A 22,603-nucleotide genomic window follows, 5' to 3' on the forward strand; every position below is an offset into this window, starting at 1 on the left:
CAAAATTTGGATGTAATTACTTCTTCTGTCTGTAACTGTTTACCTTTTTCTTTGTTTTGGTACACTTGAAGGACAATGTCTGTATCTCACTCTGTTAGCCATTGTAACCTGCAGTGGAAAAAGACTTACTAAGTACATAACTGATTAATGCAATCAGTACAGCGTCAGGAGAACCTGCACGTTCAAGCCACGAGTGAAAGAAATCTTAAAAGATAGTACTCTTGAATTAGAAACAGTTGAAGTATTGTGTGAACTCTGCCTGCCGCTTAGCAAATTTCAATTCTATAACACAGTGAGAAGTGTAGGATAGAAATGATTTGCAGAGGAATATAAAAATAAAATGGGAATATCTGAGAGGGCAGCCATGCAAGACAGTTTCATATCTTATTCACAAAAAGCACTCATGAACACAAAAAGGTAATATTTTCTTACTTCAGTATGAAACCACAGATGTTACATTGTTCATAATACCAGACAAAAGAGAGGCCTTAGTGATCTCGGGCTGTAGATTATACACAGCGGTTACAATCTAGGCCTCCTACAGATGTTTCATTTATTTTGAAAGCACTATGTTACCCAAAGTAATCCATTTACAAATAGGCTTGATGCATGAATAGAACAGTAAACTCACCAAGTTTGCATTTTGCACCCTACAGATGTCCTACGAGTGTCCCTCTGGTCATATGATGTGTGTCAAGTGATGGTCAAGTTCGTTCTGTAGCAACGTCTTGTCATCACAGCAGCATTGATGTGTTCTCTGAGATTTTCCAGTGTTCTTGGCTTAGAGGAAATAGTCTCAAGATAATAGGTCAGACGACTTTGGGGGGGCAAGGGAATTTGCTACATCAGCAGCACGGCCACTTTGAAACAGACGATATGGAAGTTCACCATTCAGGTACTGACATTAACCTTCAGTGAATCTCATTCATGAACCATAATTTCACAAGGCTTTTCAGTGCCCACTCTCTCACATTGTGGCGGTTAATGTTTCCAGATAAATGGAAGTTTGCACATTTTCCAGCACACAGAAACTTCTCTTTCTTTATTGCTATTTTGTCAATGCACTCAACTTGTAATGCCAGCTGGTGGGCGTAATGGAAACACGGTGAGTTTACAGATTAGTCATGGCTCATAGATCAGTCATATTTGTACATATAATACTTTGAAAAATATAGAACTCTGAAAACGAATAAATCATCTGTAGTATCCCTTATATGCTGCACAGCCAACCTCTTTAAAAGTCCTGTTAACAATGTCAAAGTGAGTTCTGCAACACTACTAAGATGGAAACAAGAAGTATGAGCTCACATTAACTGTATTGTTATCAGGGAGGCGAAGTGGGGCAGGAATGGGGACACCCTCATACCCATGTGAAGTTCCTGAAGCAAATTTTGCCTCATTCAGGTGCTGCCACTGTCAGTTGTAGTCAGAACCATAAAAACAACACTGTTAATTATTATTGTATTGACTGCTAACCTCTATTATATTATCTGCCATTTCAAAAACTAATGCCAGTTAGAAACATGGATTCAGAAAGACAGAAAACTCTATTGGTTACAACAGGCAGCACTTTCAAACTGAAATTATGAACTCCCTATATGTACATCTGTGTGAGTGATTCAGGTCATTTTTTACTGAGAACACACTTTACAACATTTCGTTCATTATAACAACATCAGTATGTTAGTAGGTCTTTAAGTTTCTGTGCAATATCTAGAAATTGTCCACAAAGAGATTAAACAAATATCTATTAATAAACAAATTGCCACATCCCTATAAATACGGGCATCATGTCGATTGGTATCGTGTATGAAGGGTATGGATCTGGTACACTTTCCTAACTATATTGGGTGTTGAATGAAAGATTATTATTTTTATTATTATTATTAATAATTATTATTATTATTTTGCAAAAATCACCTGTAACAAGTACGAGTTCCTTCGTCTAACTTCAGAAAGATGAAACCACTTTAAACCACCGTGGATTAAAATAGTTTTATCATACAGAAATGGCATGTGTGACACAGAATTTTAATCCTACCAGTGCAAAAAGCAGGAGATCCACTTTCCAATACCATGCCTGGAACTCCTTTTTTAGTGTTTCATTGTAATCATATTTCACGTGATCAGCCCTTTATTTATGAGGTATAGCATGTTTTCACTAATGCTGAACACAGATGATGTTCATTTTTCTTGTAGAAGGACTAGCATTATGTGACACAGTAAAATATTGTGATACATTGATTGGAGAGGTATGGTCCATGTTGTGCTTAGTGGTGGGACTTGGAAATGTAATATTGCACACATAGCAAGAGAGAATGAGCACACTGGTGTACCTGGTTGGGTTAAACCAGGGGTAGTCAACCTTTTTTTTACCTACCACTCACTGTTGTATCTGTCAGTAGCAAAATTTTCTAACAACTCACCGGTTCAACTGTAGTGGTGATTTATAAAGCAAGGAAGTAACTTCACATCATAAAATTTATAATGCAGAGTTACAGCAAGTTAAAGCAAATAATAAAAATTATATACCAGACACTTTTTGTCAAATTTTATGAAAACCTAATGAAAAATCTTCTAAACCCCTTACTGCCTAACGACCAACATGATAGCTGGAACGCCCGCAAGTGGGTGGTAGGGCCCTGGTTGCCTACCATTCAAACTTTACAGAAATTCATGACACTATGTAAACAAACATACAGTAAAGATGCACTATGGGTAAACTTAAATTATGAAAATAATATAAAAAAGGATAGCAAAAAATGGCACTAAGTTAATTAACAATTCATCCTGTCACCCAAAAAACCAGGCAGCATGATTGACATTGTGGCGCCGTTAGGTTGTTTAATGTCTACTGAGAAAACACAATTTTGATATGTGAATTGTTTATTGAAATTTGTAATACAAGCAAAAGCAGCCACTTATAGAGAACTGATGTGTGGCACACAGAAACACATAGTGGCGAACAGTTAAGCTCGTGCTCTTTGTTTTGTAAAAGTACATACAACCACCCAAATGTATATGCTTGCAGTGTCAGCAAGACTGATTATTGATAGCAATTGCCTGGGTAGATGGAGATGGGGATGGGGATGGGGTAGGGAATGCCATTTTGAGGCAAGGAGAGCGTAGCGAGGTAGTGTGGGTCAGGTCTTTAGCCAGATGACAGCAGCTGCACAGCAAGATGAAAGGCGTTCAGAGGATAGAGCGTATAAGGGATAGAGAGAGGTAGGAGAGGAGAAATGGAGTGAGGGAGAGAGTATGGGAGAAGGCTGAAAAAAGGGTGAGAGAGGAGGGGCGGGGCAGGAAGGAGATGGACAATGCAGTACGTAATCTGCTGGATGGCGAAGGAGTGGTGTGGACAAAAGAGAGGGGGAAACAGGTAACGTGAGGCAGTGAGAAAAAAGTTAGTGAAAGTTTCAGCGAGGGGAATTGCGAGAACACAGGATTTGCTGGAGAGACAGTTCCTGTGTGCACAATTCAGAGTAGGTTGTGCTGGAAGGGAGTAGCCAAATGGCCCACATAGTGAAGCAGCTGTTGAAGTTGTCAGTGTAGTGCTGGCAACATGTTTGCATCTGGATGGCCAAGCTGGTAGTTTGCCACAGTTTGGCAATGGCCTTTCATGCGAGTGGACAGCTGGTTACTTGTCATGCTCACATAGAATGCTTGACAGTAATTGCAGTATAGCTGATACATAATGTGGGTGCTTTGACAAGTGGCCCAGCCTTTATTGGTAAGAGATACCTGTGACTGGACCGCAGTAGGTGGTGATGGGCAGATGTATAGGGCACCTTGGTCAATCACAAGGGAATGACACATATGCTGCAGGATTGGAGTACTGATGGACAAGGATATTCTGTAGGTTGGGTGGGTAGCTTAACGCTACTTTGGGTGACGGTGCATAGGATTTTGAGCAGGATATCCTTCATCTCAGATCGCAATGACAGGTAGTCAGAACCCTGGTGAAGGATGTGGCTGAGCCTTTCAAGGCAGGGTGGTACTGGGTGATTAGAATGCCTGGTTAACAGGTTCTGTAGTGCTTCGAGAATTTCGGAGTAAATTCTAGAATCACTCAGCCGTCGACACGTTAGAAAACCCGATATTTTAAACGTGAGTGGGGGAAACAAATGTGCCCTACTGCACGTTGCCTATTTGTATGTGCAGGGGGGGGGGGGGGGGGTGGCGACCTTACGAGAAAAAGATGAACCCGGCGGCCGAACAGTGGCAGACAAGTACCTGTACGTTCCATAGAGTCTCCGTGTACGGGTTGAGAAGAACAAGGAAACTTTATGTAGTATTCTGTGCTTTTTAGTGTCTCGGTTGATTGTAAAAAGACTAATGAACAATTGAATATAGATTTCTATGTCCATTCATGTATTGGACTCATTTAAGACTAGAGACTTTTGAATTACTTCAAGTCTTGGCTATGAACGAAGAAAGACACATGTATGCTATTTGAATATATGTAAATGAGTCTAATGTTTAAGGAATAAATTAGCTTGCAGAAGTTATTGTCTGTGAAAGTTGAAAATATATAGTGATTGAACTGAAAAGTATTTTACAAGTACCAAAATTATTTCAAGGATAGAGAAGTATTTTAATAAATTCCTTTAACTAGCTATAGTCTTCGGAGAAGAAGCTTTTGGGAGATTCACGTAGCTGAGTAATCAGAGAAGAGGATCGGCTACACACAATGTGCAAGTTAACTGAATTGAGAGACGCGTGCTTTGCAACCCGATACCACACTGTCTCTTGTTGTCTGAAAATCATTAGAGTTTGCTGGTGTCAGAGGAGGCGATGGCACACGACATCAGTTTGTGGATGAGCTGGGTAGGGTATTTGCTGTCAGTAAATGCTTTAGTAAGATATATCAGCATATTTCAACAACTCCTGCTTTCCACTGTATATGTGATATCCCTGGGTGGCATGGAACGGGTGACAACTGTCAAAGTGGAGGTATTGTTGGTGGTTGGTGCACTTGATATGAATTGACTCATTTATGGAACCATCTGAGATTTGCAGATCAACTTCTTGGACAGTGACTTATTGAGTTGAAAAGGACCAGGTGAAGCAGATTTTGGGAGTAGGCATTAAGGGTATAGAGGAAGGAGCAAAGTTTTCCTGTGCCATGAGTCCAGATAATGAAATTATCGTCAGTGAATCTGAACCAGACGAAAGGTTTTAGGTGTGTACTGGATAGGAAGGGTTCCTCCAAATGGCCCATAAATAATTTTGCATAGGATGGTGCCATATGATTACCCATGACAGTATCACGGGTTTGTTTATAGATTAGGAGGAGGATGTTGAGAAACGGCAGTGAGTGGGATTTTGAGTGTGTAAGATCATTGCATCCACAGTGATCACTCAGGATTCTGGTGTTAAAAATGGAACAGTAACTGTTGAAGGTGGTGAAAGGGAAGTGGGCAGTGTTTTTTGGTGTTAGGATGGGAGGTTTAAGGGCAATGGTTTGGAGGGTTTGGTTAACAAAAGACAGAGACTTATTCAGTAGGGGAGCGTTGGTCACCCAACCTCAGTGGGACAGCCAGTGGGGAGGATCTGTGGGGTTGGGGTCTGTGACAGTATGTAAAAGGTAGTAGTGTGAGGGGGGGGATGGGGGAGGGGGGAAGAGGGTGCTGGCGTTGGGGAGGGAGATGGATTCAGTTGTCAGGTTTTGAGATGAGAAAGGCCTTGAGGAAGTGTGCGGGACCTTCTGGGGTTAGATCATGTCTGTAATGTTTGTTTGCAAATATGTCTGAAAGTTGTCAGAGACCCTCAGTCACACAGTCACTACAATTCATAACCACTGTGGTGGAGCTTATTGAAATGATAGATCTTCTTATAGAAACAGTTAATAACTTAAAGTTGTTTTGGAATTTGAAAAATAAGAATTTTTTTTTTTTATAGTAGGAATATGTTCTGGTAGAAACTTTCGGAGTAAAAGAGACCACTCACTGAATAACAGAGGCATTGAGCTGTTAACAGGCATGCACAATATAAGAAAGAAAATTACTAGCTTTCTTGAATAAATCCATTCTTGAGCTAGAGTACACACACACACACACACACACACACCTCTAAATAGTGCTGGTTGGATGCACACAGTCAGGATTGCAGTTTGGCAGGTGGACTAGGGTGGGATGAGGTTGTATCAGGTGGTGTGGGGTAGAAGAAGAGAGAAGCTGGATGAAGAGGGTTGGGTAGCTAGCGGCTTGGAATGAGGCAAATGGGTTTTGCTGGCTAGAAATAGTGTGAGAGAGAGGGCTGGCAGCTGCATGGGCTAGGGATGTGATGCATGGGCATCAGCAAAAAAGTTAACATGTGACACATTGTTTGGAGCCAGTGTAGTGTGTCCATAACAAAGGCAAGGGAGAGAAAATGAGGGAAACAATGTGGACAGATAATACCACGAGAGACAAATTAGATGTAGATTATGAAACAGTAACAAAGCGATGGATTGGCACCCATGTCTAGGATGGAAGGAAACCATTAGCTAGTATATAATATAGTAAGAAAGTTCTGGTGGAGTATAGATACTTTAAGAGTAAAAGGACAACAGTCACCAAAAAGGAGAAGTGATGTAGGTCATTTCCAACAATGATAGCAATACCTGTGTAGAAAAGACACATGCTTGCTAATATCTCCTGTGGTATGAATGTGTTTATGTCTCTGTACTATTCAGTTCCATGATTGAGTGACTCGTCTAGCGACTCCCTTCCACCCTAAACCTCGTGCCACCCTTCCTTTGGTTTCCGTCTCATAATTTACATCTACCGTTTGTCTCCTGTATTGTCCATCTGCATCTCTTCCTATGTTTTTCCCTATCTCACCTTTGTTACTCACACACACTTCACCAGCTGTGACCAGTATGATCTTGCATGACTTTTGTTCTGATACCTGTGTGTCACTTGTATAGCTTGTGCATAGTGCCACTCTTCCCTTTCACAGCCCTAGCTAGCAAACTGGCTGCCTCCCTCTGAGCTGCTCACTACCAAGCCCCAACATCTCTTCGTGCCTCCCCTCCCTTCCCTCCCTCCCTCCCTTACACTCTCTACTCTTCCCACCTGACAGAACTGGTCCTCCTGCCAAACTGCAGTCCTAGTATTGTGTGTTCAGGTAGGCATTATGAAGGGGCACAAGCAAGTGTGTATTTGTGTACTGTAGTTCGAAAAAGGATTTATTCTAAAATTCTTTCTTTGTGTGTTTGCCTGTCGACAGCTCAATGCTTTTCCTTTTCGGTGAATGGTCTTCTTTACTCCTAAATTTTGTTCTTTGAGTGGTAGAGAAAGCAAGCAATTATCTGAAGTTTTAACTAAAATGAGAAGGTGAGACTGTGAGGTTTTATTACACATAAGAAGATATGTGAGGAAGCACCAAGTGTGTTATCAATTGAAACAGTTTTTATCATCTCATTTCTTCATTTCCTTAAAAAGCTGTCAGCTTTGCAATGCCTTGTGGTGCAGTATCACCATTTTTCCTCATTGTCCTTATAAAAGAAATTCTATGTAATTCAAAAACATTGAATGACTCGCAGAATTAAAGCTATTTCCAACAACTTAACGTGAATACCTCTCACAACTTATTTTATCATTATTATTCTTGTTGCTAATATCACAAGATATCAACACCGTCACAATTCTTTCTCTGTGCTGCAGGTTCTTGAATACGTCTTGGGATGGGGCTCGAGCTTGGGACATGGTGCAGATATAATTCAGCTCTTCCTGCTTCAGAACGACAACGTATCGAGCGCATAGAATTTTTTGGATGAACAAGAACTGCTAACGCAGTTATTCCAACATTACTGCATTGTAATAGCCTGGAAGGGTGAGATATTCAATGACATTGACATAACATAAATCCATTTAGGCTACATTTTTTTTATGAAATACTGCAGTATTAATTAGACATTAATTAATTTTATATAAACGTAGCTTCATGCTTGTCTGAACCAGAAGTCCTACTACTGCCATCAATATAATTAGCTGTAGATTGAATCTCTGATAAGAGGTAATTTTGTGGAAAGAAAACCTCTACTCAGAGACAAGGCTCAGCTGAATGAAGCTGCAATTATCCCGTAGTGGCAATGTGTGTAGTATTAATTCTGGTGTGTTTGGCTACCTTATCAGCTGCAATACCAGAAATCAGGATAGAAGGATGCGTAAGAGAAGCAAAACTGCATGGAAAATGCTGTGTGAGCTCACAGTGTGAGATTTGAGGTGCAGGGCACAGATCGTAAGGCTTTGAATGGCTTTGATTTTAATACAAATTTACATTTTCATGAAGCATATGGATAAATCTCCTGAGTTTCAGGTGAAATTGGTGTTGTTATCCACTTAATTCCATTCTCCATTTTATTTTTCCTAAAAAGAGCCACAGTCTGAACAATAAAGTTACTTGTAAACAGTTTTCCATTTATATTAATGTGCACGTCAGTTTTAACCATTAGGCAAGTGGAACCATTCCACTGAAAACTTTTAATATTTAAAGTATATGTGTTTCCTTAATGTGTGTATGATGTGATTTGCAAACAAGAACAAAATGTATAAAGTATTTATTTTTTGCATAACATATGTCATATAACTTTTTCTGTAGCATATTTTATGTTCACATATTCTAGACATTTTTGAGCTTTCACTGTTTCTTGTTGGCACTGCATAATACATAAAGGTAATAAATGAAGTAAAATAATGCATGCCAGTCACTGCAAAGAACAGTATTTCTAATCTACATTTAAACTGCTATTTTACAAAGTCGTAGAAAGATCAAACTGGGCTAATGATGCAATGATCAAGTGTTACAAAATCAATGGTGCTGTCAGTTACAAGTCTTTCTAATGTGTTCTAGCTCCTGTACTGAGTGATTAATCATTACTTTCTCTCTGTCAGGTTCTTAGCAGTTAACATGTAATATGTTGACCTATTTCACTAGAGGCATATATGAAACATTTCCTATGTATATTGCAAAGTCATCTTTATTTTTTCCAGAGGACCTTTATGATATGAAAGATGCTCAAATTTCCTCCTGTCAGTAAGAACATCCCATAAAACAAACAGTGTGGCTGGTTTATCCCATGTATTTATTATGTCAGAAGTGAGATATTTGAAATTAATTTACATGTCTTCAGATGCGTAATGTTACTAGAAACATATTGTCCAAGTTCTGTTGAAGTCAATAAGAATGTTTTGTGCACCAATCTTTGTCAAATATATACATTGAATTATCTTTATATATTGAAATATTCTGCATCTTGTTTAAAATAATCTGAAACATCACTAAGAAATATATAAATGGTGTGCAACACATCAATAAATTGGTTGATTGTTAAATTGATCGAAAAAACTTCAAAAATGAGCTTCATTTAGGATTAATAAATTAAAAAGATATGTCTTTCCTTGTCTGTAAGTTATTTGGTTTGCTTCAAAATATTTTATTCGGTGCTGTTTGTTATATATTTGAGAATTTATTTTGAGAAAAATGCCACCAATCTTTTATTCTCTTTATTAACATCACAAATCATTATTTTCCATTCTGTGTCCCAGACATTCTCATAAAAGATTTTGTTGAATTATTGTACATTCTTTTTAAAGCCTTATATTTTCTCTCACTTTTTTTTACTGTTTATGACAAATTGTGGAGTTTGTAAAGTGATAAATTGGCCCTTGAAATTTCTAGTATTTTCCTTTTTTATATTAGTCAATTTTGTCTTTGGAGTAACTGTTAGTGAGCTTATTATTCTTAGTGCTGTGAGGAAAGACAATTGCTCATGGTGTAGGACAAATGTGAGAACAGAGAATGCGCACGTAAACATGGAGTGGAATTATATAGCTCATTTTACAAAAATGGATTTGTGATCACACTTGAACTCAGTCAGCCACAAAACTTGATGTAATTATTTGCAAGTTCAAATATTTATTAGTTTACTCACATAATTGTGACCCAAGATCCTGTCATTCTGTATGATGTTTCTGTTCAGTCATCTTATTTTCTCCATGCAACTTGATGATCTTAAATTTTGCCACCTTAGGTATGTGAGGTGTTCAGGATTGTGTATAAAGTTCCATCTTTATTTATTGGAAACATTGTCATTAAAAAAAAATCAATCATGGAAATGAATAGTACAGAGAAAGCAATTACCCGAATACATTCATGTAATGGAAGTGATTAATAAACTTGTGCCTTGAAAGAGACATACAGGATATTGCTTCACTTATTACACAGCTACTCCTACATTGTTGGGAATGCTACATCACTCAGGTTTTTTTTTACATAAATATGAATAATTTACCCATGGTTCACTTTTCTCAGTTTTACACTTGTAGTAGGTTACCTGTGACACAGTTAATATGTTAAGATGGCCTCACAGTTTGACGTTTGCAGAGTCATTTATGAAATTCCTCTTTTTTAAAGTTTAGCAGCTACAATGGATGTAAGGGCTGTAGGTTGTTGCTTCATCTTGTTGGCTACCGGTAGTGTCCTAAAATTGGTAGAGAGAGCAACTCTGTAATTTCATTTATTTATTTTTAAATCTAGATTAGTAACCTACTCAACGTGAGGTCTTTTCTGAATGGATATACAGATTTGTCAGACATAAGTGAAATCATGTGGTGTGGTGTTTTCAGTACTTCACAGTGCTGCCAACTCCTAATTATAAGATGCCACTTTTTAATACTGTTTACTTTGTGTGTTCGTAAAAAAACAGAAAAAATGAAACGCTGCACCGATTGGCTAAGAAGGCCAGTTTTGGCTAAAGAAAATACATTAAGCCTGAGTTATATCGTCCTACTGTGTAAATGCAGTGCATGTGTTAATTAGGGGTCAACCTTGTCAACACCAACAATTCATTTAGTAGTATTACTCTGAACTTTTCAAAATCTCTTTGTTATATTAGCCAGTCTTCTTTTGCAATTTGCTCAGTTACTAGCTAATTCTAATGTCTCCAGCTAATGGTTAAGGCACTTGATAGTGGCATTAGAAACTTTGACTGTGTTACAGTTGTGTTTTATAACTGTATAGTGCCACAAATTATGTGCTGCAGCAGTGAAATACTGACTTCATAATCATGGAGATTATATTCCTGGTCTCATAATTATGAGGATGCTGGTTTAAATGTAGATTATTTTTTGTTACTCGGAAATTAAGATCATTATTTTTACATATCAATGTGAAGTATCTCATTTCCATTAACATTGTTAGGCTGTTTATAACTACATTAGTATGTATGTATGTCCCAAACTTTGTTGAATGACAGTATTTGCCATATTCTTTTGAAGAAACAGTTAATAATAATTATTGCATTCACCTATACACAATCATTTCCATGCAGAGAAACACATTAACCATAGTTTCTCGGCTAAAGAGTGCACCTCATGATTTCATTATACCTCCATAAGGGCTTACCTGTAGAACATAAAGCTATTATTACAGGTACAGGCCAGCACTTAACCTTTAAGTTGATGAAGATCTGATCAGGAGATAAAAAAAAAGGAAAAGGTCAAATGATTGTCACTATGTTGTTGATCCTGTAATTTCCTTCAGGACTTTTTTTTTAAATACAACATTTATTCCATACACAATGATGAAACTTTCACAGGGAAGATTAGTTTAGCTGTATAAGCAAGTATACAACTAACTTGTTACCTCTGGAATAGAATTACATTCTGTAGAGTCGATTGACATTATTGTTCCAGTCTAATCCAAGTTTACAACTGCAGCTTAGAATACAGTATATATTTCTGTCTGCAAAACTGATCATGTGTTACTATTTAGTTCATTGATTATGTTTTTCAAGTTTATACATTTAATTTGGCCTAAATTTGTCTGGTGTGTAGATACTGAAACATGTTAATTTTGTACTGAGTAACTCAGTGATGTCTAAGAAAGGGATTAAATTATGAGATGTGCAGTAAATTACACAGAAATTATTTTATACATCAAACGGAACTATATTCATAAGTGACATGTAAGCTCACTTGATATCACAGGGACATAAGAAAATAATTTTGAATTGAAATAGTTCACAATGCAATTTTTACCTATATTTCAGTTCTTCTAATTCACCATTCCAGAGCAGATTGTTTTATATTTAGCTTTATTTGTATGATGCATGGTATCAGTATACAATACTTGTATCCAACATAGTTTAATAACACTATCACCTTGAAATAAATGAGCCATCCGTTAATTACCTTTGGAACAACTTCACTACTACGATTCTCCTTTGTTGTACATATGTACTGTTTCAAATTCTAGTCTTTGCAAAGGCATAAATGATTATGTAGACTAATATTTAGTGATAACCAAAGATTTAGTATTAAAGTCTCAGATAAAGTTTAAGAACCTTCTTGATATTATGCTTTCTGCAATATTCACTATTTCAATAATTCATACTTTTTCACATTATCCATTTCAAAGCTTGCTGTAGTTATGTGAAGTATGGTTCATGATCCATGACAAGATATATAACCCTCAATTTACAGACTAATCTCCATTGTATTCAGGCAGTACAAGACAATAGCAGACTTTATGCACTTGCATATATTACTATTATTATTATCATTAGTATTGCAATTAGTGTTTTGTCTTGCATAAATTTGCAGTGTGTAAAGGCTACATTAGAATCCAGATAAACAGTTTTACTCACTTCAATAGTTATATTTATTTTTCATATAAGCAATATTTGATTCTGGTAGGTCTATTTTACAGATCTTCCACCATGTATGCTTCATGAAAGTGAGTAGGAATTCTGAGATTGGAATGTTGCTGTTATTTCTTTTTAATTGCGTGTTTTCATGAAAGTAGAAGGAAAGTTTACCTCACATCCATCACAAATTTTGTAAGAGGGAGTACTATTATGTTTTGTATTACTATTGTGTTTTGTATTAGTGAAGAAACAAAGCAACCAAAATTCTATTGCTTGAAATATGTTATTTTTTCTTTCTGGAATGAGACAGTAAGTCTGCCAGCCCCACATTTATTCTTATTACAATTTATGAATAACATTGAATGCTGGTTCCAGGTTTCTGTTAGGATTGTAAAAATATTTCTAAATATCTTTATCTCTCCTTGACATTGATTAATACTGCAGTATACATAATAAAATAAATTTTATAAGTCCATAGATAAAATGTTTAAATATTTAAATCTGATTATTTAGATATTTTATTTTTCATTTGGTTACCGTTTCATGTTCTTTGCATATTTATCAGTGTGTGTCATTGATTCATGTAGTAGAGATTTGTCATTTATATTGTTAATGCAGTAAATAACTTTTTCATGATGTATCACATGCAGTTCAATGAAGATTAACATCCTGCTTGTGATATTAAATGGCTGTGCATCATTCATGCTAGCATGTGTTAATAATGTAAGACTGTTGTTATTGTATAAAGTCTCACAATGTTCAGGTACCCTATGAAATAGAAAATATGTGGCGAGTTGATGTTAAATACCATGCCTGTTGAACTTACTGGTGTGGATAAAAGAAAAAAAAATTAGATTTAACACTGGGATGTACCATATAAGTGACTTTTGCATTATGATCAGCCTTTTAGAACACTTTTCTGGGGTAATGGGTGAATGTTTCACTTGATAGTTCATTACAGTATGATTGTCTAATTATATCACTATATGTATGTGTGCAGTGGAAATTGTAGGTATAACTTCAAAAATGCTATTATATTGACACCTATGGTAACCAGTCTTCTTATATTTTCAGATGTGTATTAATGATTTGTAAGCATTAGATATTAAAATATCATTTCTGTCTGCTTACATTTCTTCAATTTTTTTCCCCCCAATTAAGTTCCTGTTTTTATTTTCAGTTTATTGATTTTCTGTTACATTTAATTCAAACTCCCTGTGAATTTGTAATAAAAGGTTTTATTTTATTAATTTGATTGGTGGGTGGAATGTTGTATAAATCACTAACTACGAAAGAAAAATTTATCATGTGAACTATGAGAGTTTTGAGTAGTTGTAATTTTCTGTTATAAAGACTTCCTTATATACTAATCCGAGTACAAGACACATTTCATTCTTGTCTTGCTTATGTCTTTGTCAGTGAATTTCTTTGTCATGCTGACATTTCATAATTGGTGAGAGATACTATTTGCATTGGCATTTCTGTTCTGTGATATCAATATGTGAAGTCAACATGTGGATGTGAAGTGTATAATCCAAAGCTTTCGTGTCGTACCAATGTTAAAGAACATTTCAATATCTGCAATAAAATTAATCTGAGTTGAGTCCTCAGACTTTACCATTACGACCTGTTATATGAATATTTTGATAAATAGCCTCATTCCAGTTCACATAGAATTACAAATTCTCAAAATTCTTGTTTGACATTAAAACGTGATGAATCAGTGATAAAATATTTCTCAAGTTAAAAGCCTTCACACCTGAAAGAAATAGATTGCGATCTAAAAATTTGTCAAAGTTGACTTGAGTCCAAGAATTGTTTTCAAGTTCTCCAACATATTATAATGGGCATAGCAGCAATTTATGCCCTTTTTGTGTATGGTATGTTTTCTAAACACTGTTTTCTCTTAAACAATGGAGTACTGTAACTAACTGATCATAATACATTAACAGTAAACCCAGAATTTCTAAATTACTTGCTTATGAATGCCTCCCCCCCTTACCCCAAGACTAGCTACTGTTATTAACATTGATAAACCTTGCTTCTCCCATTCATTCAATCATTTTCATTCATTCATCCCCCATGTTTCAAAGGTTCAGGTCTCATTAAGTCCTTCATAGATTGACACCAACCCCCAAAACTAGTTAGCCCACAAATTTCCTGCACCATATCACACACCCCTAATCCTCTCATCACCTTCAAGAACCAGCTGTAGAGGAGCTCCCCCTTCATCACTCAGTATGATCCTGGCCTAGAACAACTGAACCATATGCTTTACCTGGACTTTGACTACATATCGTCATGTACTCTTGATGAATACATGACACATAGCTTTGCGTCTCGCCAGGGCCCGTCAACACTGACATTGGATTGTTGATGACGAAACATGTTACCTTATCAGACAAGTCTTGTTTCAAATTGTATTGAGCGGAAGGATGTGTACAGGTATGGAGACAACCTCAGGAATCCGTGGACCCTGCATGTGAGCGGGAGACTGTTCAAGCTGGTGGAGGCTCTGTAATGGTGTGGGAAATGTGCAGTTACAGTGATATGGGACCCCTGATGTGTCTGGATACGATCCTTAACAGGTGACACATACTAATGCATCCTGTCTGATCACTTGCATCCATTCATGTCCATTGTGCATTCCGATGGACTTGTGCAATTCCAGGAGGACAGTGCACTCCTCACACATCCAGAATTGCTACAGAGTGGCTCCAGGAACACTCTTCTGAGTTATACACTTCAGCTGGCCAACAGACTCCCCAGACCTGAACATTACTGCCTTGCAACGTGCTGTTCAGAAGAGATCTGAACCCCCTCGTACTCTCACAAATTCATGGACAGCCCTGCAGGATTCATGGTGTCAGTTCTCTCCAGCACTACTTCAGACATTAGTCGAGTCCATGCCACATCATGTTGCAGCACTTCTGCGTGCTTTTGTGGGCCCTATATGATATTAGGCAGGTGTTCCAGTGTATGTGTGACTACATATCAGCTGTCCATCTGAATTAATGACCACTGCCAAACTGTGGTTAAGAGCAACGTTGACCACCTAGTGGTGGAGCACTCTGCTGAATACATTGTGCTTGATTTCAATGGCTGCTTTGCAACCCATGCCATGTGGATCCTTCTGCCTCCTCTCACCCCATCCCATCCCCCCCCCCCCCCCCAATACCAATGTTTCTACACTACAGAGTATGGAGGGGGTGGGGGCAGGGGAGGGAGATATATATGTACACAGCAGCCTGAAAAAGGATTCATCTCAAAGGTAGCAAAGTTTTCAGTCTTTATTTGGTGAGTTGTTAACCTTTACTCCTAAATTATTTACATTCTACCAGAACTTTAGTGTACCATATTTTTTCTGTGTAACAGTGTTGTATGTTTATTTCATTAAATGAAACCTCACAGAAGTGTTAAAATTCTTCAGTACTGGTGGGTGGGGCCTTCGTTTACAATAAAATACTACTAAAGGTACCAGAAAACCCTCTGAAAAGGGTTATAACTATCTTATCTTTTTACAGTTCTGTACCTTAATCTGTAAAAATGGAAAAAAAATGGAATTCTTATAGAACCACTTTGTTGTCAGTCTGCCCGACTGACAAGAACCCTTTTTCTCAAGAATGCATGGATGTTCCAAGTTGAAATTTGTTACACACTAAGGCCTGCAGTCCCTTGGTGGTGTAAAAAATTGAAGTCTCTGAGTCAGTGAAATCAAAAGATAAGACCATTTAAGTCACATATTTTAATACTTGCAAACTTCTAGGCTACTGCCTGTTGACTTAGAATCTTAAAAATGTGGCAAGCAGCAAGGTTTTGCAGTAGAAGTAAAGGACGACAATCAAAAATAGTTAATTTATAATTATCACATGTAAAAAAAAAATTCTTTTGTCATTTGTTATTGACTTCAAAACTTAAACGTTCCGAGAACCTGGTATCTTGTCAGTATCAGTGTCAATAACAGGCAGAAATTGTAAAGATTCTTAATTACGTTTATAGACAGTTCATCATCCCGGGAATTAAGTTTATAAGAAACCCTCTGAGCATGGTCCTACTTACTTCAGTCTAATTTTTTACTACCTAAAAAACAGAAATTGTAAGATTAAGTCAAAGGTATCTACTGAAACTTGGGTTTTAGGATCAAAATGTGTTGTGAGATACATTGATATAGAAAGGATTAAAGGTAACGACTCACTGTATAGTTAAAGTTTTCAGTGATTAATAGGTACATAAACAAGACTGAAAATGTAGCTAAACTTTTGAACAATATCCTTCTTCATAGTTAACTTTAATGCATGTCATGTCAGAAGGCACTGCAGTTTTGAACAGCTCTTTGCGTTCCCCTCTACCAAACTCTAGCTGCCAATTAGATTCAGTCTTCCTCCAGATGGTGATAGATGTTCTCCTCCAGACTTGATTGGCAATGCAATTTTATTCATTGTTGTGTGAAGCAGTACTTTCTACAGTTTGACAACACATAGGGTGTTCTACCACCACCACCCATAGAAACCTTACCTCCTCCATTCTTTCCTAATGCTCTTCCTCTCTGGGCAGAGGGGCACCTCCTGTGATGTGCAGTATAGTACAGAATATGCACAAGTCATAAACCTGTGGAAAAAGATCTGTCTAATGCACCCACATCTTAGCCTATCAGGGACAGGACCACCTGTGAAAGGCCTCTGCCAGACTGTGGCCAAGAGTAGAGTTGACCAGCTTCTGTGAACTGCTTGGATGTTAATTATCCTTACAACACATCCTCCTGCCCTTACTCTCCAGTAGCCCATCTTGCTCCCTCCCATTTCATTCCTCTTTGTCACTGTGTGTCACATGCAGCTCCCTCTACCTGTATCAGAGTAAGTTCACTGGTGCTATGTCCCCATCTTGTGTGCTTGCTGCCTCTCCCGCCCAGCCTTCAGCCACTTGTCCCTTCAACTGCTCCACCCATTACAACCCCTCACCTCATTTTAACAGCAGCACTGTATACATCTTGAGATCACACCCCTGCCTTTAGTCCTCAGGTGCTAAGTGCTGTGATTAGTCCACTGCATAACTTTGTTGCCACATACACACTGTTATAGTGCAGTATGTTGGCACCACCTCAATTTCCAGTGTTTCCATGTGATATCGTGTGTTCACAGTGTGGTTCAGTCTTACATGGAATGGTGTATTGATGTATGGTAGTGAGAGAAAGGCCTCTGTGTAGTGACACTGAGGTGTGCATGAAGGGCGAAAAAAGACATTAGAAAACAATCTAAAATTGTCATACCAAATGTACTGAAGTCTTTCAGTGATCTGGCCAACAGTAGAGAAGCCACAAATAACAAATTTTGCACATGTTCGTAAAATGATGACAAAGCTTTGTGATATTTTCGAAATGACTGTTTTGCCACATAACAGCACAGTAACATCAGCAGAATCTGTAGATGTGAACATTTCTGTTCTGCAAGAGAGGTATATAAATGAAAAAGGAAATCAACACAATTTGAAGAAGTTACTGCGTAGAACTATGCTTCGACATTATGGCAGACGAGAGTATCCAATGGCTAGAAAAATACAGGGTGGTCTCGATGTAAAAATTATTTGTTCTGGCTGAGAGACCTCTGTTCCCTGCACACTTGGTTTTTGATTGAGAGTGTAATGATGGACAAAAATTTTTAGTGGAATGTAGACACATTGCAGCAGCCAATTCACTTATTGCGTGCTGAGACAATAAGCTTGTAGTATACTTTGATAAAACTTGGGTTGCACAACCCCCCACCCCACACACACACAAAAAGTACATTTTGCTCAACTTCAATGGAAATATTGATTTGAAAGCACCTACAGTTACTTTAGTACATATTGGCAATTTGTATGATGGGTGCAGTGATGAATGAACAGTAAGAGCGGCAAATAAATTTCTGGGAGACATGGAATATTCTCAGTCATATTAAGGAGAGCTCAGAATTGAAATACAGTAATGTCAGATGCTACCATAATTAATTTTATAGTTTTCTTAACAACTTCTCACTGGAAGTTTCTACAAGATCATCAGTGATGGCATTTTCAATTACACAGTGAAGTGTTTCGAGAATTTCTGCATAAATTCTAGAACCACTTGGCCTTCGACCATCTTGAACACACGATATTTTAAATATAAGTGTGAGAAGGTCTATCTACTGCATGTCACCTGTCTGTGTGGAGGTCCGATGTGTGTAGTAAGAAGACAGACACTACACTGCAGTCGAATGGCACCGACAAGTGTTTGCCAGTTGTGCCATGGAGGTTTAATGAAAGAATACGGCAGACTTAAGGAACTTCTGTGTTATTCTGTACTGTTTTATAACTGAATATTGTTAGTGACAAAAGAGCAATTGAATAGAAAAAGATTTTTAGTAACTTTTAACTTTAACTTGCTAGAGGCAAGAAATGTGTATGATTCCTGTATAATAGAGTCGTGGTTATCAAGCCAACTCTGTTGTAAAGGTAGCTTAATTGTTTCTAATGTGAGATGACACAGGTGACTTACAAGAAGTCAATTGCTTATGTGAATTTTGTTCTGCGTGGAAGATATATATTCCTTTAACTAGCGTCATTTTTCGGAGACTGACGTAGCCGGCTATCCAGAAAAGAAGATCAGTTGTGCATACCAAGTAAGTCTGCGCGTGTAAAAGAAGTGAGAAGGTTGCAATCCAACTTCACACATTTGTGTCGTCAAAAAATGTTGGAACAGGTGGAATGCTTTTAAACTTCTTACGGTATTTTATGTTTTCACATTAAAATACGATGTGTGATCAGAAAGTAACAAATTTTTAATTTGGTATTCTTTATACATCTGATTTTTTTAAAAAATAATGTTATTACAAGTGTTCATAATGTAGGTATGCATTTTCAGCTGTTTTGAACGTTTAGCTCATTGTTGACAGTTGAAGAGGTTATACATCTTTTAGAGTGCCTGGCCTTTCAAAAAAATAGATTAAAAAAATGTGCATTAAAGTTTGATTGAAAAATTGAATAAAGTGTGGCACTGCTTTTGTGGCTTTTGGCGAATCTGCTATGAGTAAGACAAGAGAGTGGTATAAACATTTCAAAGAGTGTTGAGAAAATATTAACCACCTTGCATGCACTAGCACATCAATTACTGATGATAATGTGGAAAAAGTAAAGTGAACGGCTCTGGAGAGTTATCAAATCACATCAGAGAGATTGCTGATGATTTGGCATACCCTTTGGCTCATGCCAAGCAATTTTTTGGACATTTAATGTCTAGCAGCAAAGTTTAGTCTGAAATTGACTTTTTATGGAAAACAAATCGCATGCACATCGCTCAGGAATTGCTGAATTAAGTCGACAATGATCCAGAACTTCTAAAGAAGGTTACAGTATATCATATGATGAAAGATGGGTATAAAGAGCATGACGTCAAAACCAAGGCCCACTTGTCCCAACGGTAACTGCTTGAAGAACCAAGACCAAAAAAAATTCGGTAAGTGCGATCACACATGAAGGTTCTCACTGTTTGCTTCGATTACAATGGGATAATGTACGAGTTCCTGCCTAATGATTATATGGTCAATAAGGAATACTATCTGGGGGTTTTGTGCTTTTTGCATGAAGCAATCCGAAGAAAATGACCAGAATTGTGCAAAACCACTTAAAGATTCTTTAAGTAAAACAAAAATTGTGATTACTTGATCACATCTTGCATGTGTAACGTGCTCCTACAAACTTTGAGAATGTTCATAAATTTTTAAGTCCAAATAATTTTCTTCAAAATTTCTTGTAACTTTTTTTTGTAGCTACTGGCAAGGGTTTTGTTGTGGAAAGTACTAGACTAAATTCAGAATTTGTAGTAAGATTTGAAAGCTCACTAATTGTCAATACTGTAATGACCTTGAGATGCACACTTTCATGACGACGGCCACTGTAGTTAGCTGTGCAATAAGACAGTTTTTGCAACCGTAGTATTTCTTATGTACCACTTGATTATATGGAGAGTTATTACTTTCACTCCTTCCATTGCTTATCTTCTACTATCACATTTACTTTAAATCTTCTAGTGTCAGAGGGATATAAATTAATCTCAGAAAATGAGTTACACTTCGTTTTATGTCTTTGCTGCAATTGTTAAGGTATTAGTTTCACAAAGATCACCTGCTTCTTCATCTGAAAGGATTATGATTATTAATTCTTGAAAACTTGTGTTACACGGAGATTTTCTGTTATAAGGCAAAGTCAAGTCAGAGGAAAGAAGAGTACTGCATCAATTATAACCTGCACTCTGTTGTGGAATAGAAGTGTTAACAGTGGTGTAAGAGATCTTAAACCATCATGATATCACAGTACTTGCTTAAGCTCAGTCTCTACAACTTGGTTATGGACCTCAAGTCAATGCATAAAAGGTAGACAGGAAACCATGGGTCATTTTGCTCCATACCAGTTTCTTGAATTAGTCAATGATACAAAAAATAGACTTTATTTAGACATAAAAACTGTATATACAAATCATACTTATTACCTAGCAGTGAAGTTCATACATTTTTTGCAATATCAAAATAATTATTTTAAGTAAATCTGTATGACAGATGGTATCAAAGTGTTAAATACATTGTATATTTGTTCTATTTCACAATTTAACGTGAGAAACACACAGCCTGCTTTTTTTTTTTCATTTTTAAAAGCTGCTCCATTTCTTTGATTTTAATTTAGTAAAAAAAGTTGCTTTAGATGCAGGATGCAAGCTTAAGGGGAAAAATATATTTGTCATGAACTTGCTACTGTCAAGTGCTGATTGGCACCAGCTTATAGAGTGGTGAGATTTTTTTTTTAGGGAGAATTGTCAGTTTTGCAGCAAAGGTTTTAGAGTACAGAGAGCTTACTTTGTAAGGCAATGGTATGCATCCTTATGATGAATACTGAAATCCAGCTTAACCACAAGTTTCAGTCGAGTTCCAAACACACATTTTATGCGAGAAGACCACCATCCTTCAGTGTGGTACAGATAACAAAAATCAGCATCCATAATGTAATAAAATTAAAGAAATCAGATCTTCATACAGAAATAAAATATGTAAAAGTGCAATACTGTTGAAACATTTTCTGAAAAGTTTCCGTTAGCAGTTCCATGGAGAACTAGTGCTTCGAAATATATATCTCATAGCAATCTTCAGTAACTCATGTTACAAGTTTAGAGGGTTTAGTTGAACCAAGCCACCATTTGTACATATATTTTTGGAAAGTTCACTCATCTTTTTAAATGTGTCAAGAACATCTTCACTTGCAGTTGCCTGAAGGTTCTGCTCGACACGTTTTGAGGCCTGTAGAGAAGAAGGACAAAAGCAGCAATTATTTTCCAGAACATGTAAATAACATGGAATTAATATTTCAAGATCTTAAATTACACACTAGTATACATTTCTCCTTCTTACACGAAGTACAACAAGATTGTCTCCACTAACAAATCTGATTTCTGAATAAGAAACCTATTATATAATCTTTCCTTATAGATGGCGTTACCGCTACCAACTTTGGGTGGTTAAACTGAAATGGTTATAATTTACTTATCGAAACACGTAGTACACTTTATGCAAATTTGATGTTTTTTGCATGCCTCTTCATGGTGTTGCAGTGTAATTAAATGCTTCTGCACACTTTCCAAACAACAGTGATGAATTCACTGCACTTCCAGGTTTACCATTTTGTGAGTATTTTGGAATACACTTCTACATATACAAAACTAACTTTTTCTAAAATGTTTAGGTTAGCTTACAGCCGAATATTTCCATCCTATTATGATTATTAAACTTTAGAAGCCATATAGGCACTCTGCTAAAGAAAAAAATATCAAGTCACTTTGTTTTGCACTGTCCTCACAAATAATTTTCCAAATCACTTTGAATATTGTCAAGGTATCTTTTATATGGTTGTGCAAGAGATCTTTTCCCATGGGAAGCTCTTCTGTCACACTCTTAATGGTCCACTTCAGTGGTG

At 37.0% G+C, this 22,603-nt stretch overlaps 2 protein-coding genes across 2 annotated transcripts in view; one reads left to right on the forward strand and one right to left on the reverse strand.

Moving 5' to 3' along the window:
* Positions 1 to 10,181, forward strand: part of LOC126473211 (leucine carboxyl methyltransferase 1-like) — a 61,763-nt gene extending 51,582 nt beyond the window's left edge. The window contains 3 exon segments of the mRNA XM_050100124.1: positions 7,650 to 7,701; positions 7,703 to 7,750; positions 7,752 to 10,181. Of these exon segments, the coding sequence (XP_049956081.1) occupies positions 7,650 to 7,701; positions 7,703 to 7,750; positions 7,752 to 7,850 (199 nt within the window). The 3' untranslated portion in view covers positions 7,851 to 10,181.
* Positions 10,182 to 21,073: 10,892 nt separating this feature from the next.
* LOC126473221 (very long-chain specific acyl-CoA dehydrogenase, mitochondrial) overlaps positions 21,074 to 22,603 on the reverse strand; it is a 62,317-nt gene continuing 60,787 nt past the window's right edge. The window contains exon 11 of the mRNA XM_050100134.1: positions 21,074 to 21,930. Within this exon, the coding sequence (XP_049956091.1) occupies positions 21,793 to 21,930 (138 nt within the window). The 3' untranslated portion in view covers positions 21,074 to 21,792. The remainder of the gene's footprint in view (positions 21,931 to 22,603) is intronic.

The sequence above is a fragment of the Schistocerca serialis genome, chromosome 1 (genome assembly GCF_023864345.2).
Source record: "Schistocerca serialis cubense isolate TAMUIC-IGC-003099 chromosome 1, iqSchSeri2.2, whole genome shotgun sequence".
Taxonomy (NCBI): Eukaryota; Metazoa; Arthropoda; class Insecta; order Orthoptera; family Acrididae; genus Schistocerca; species Schistocerca serialis.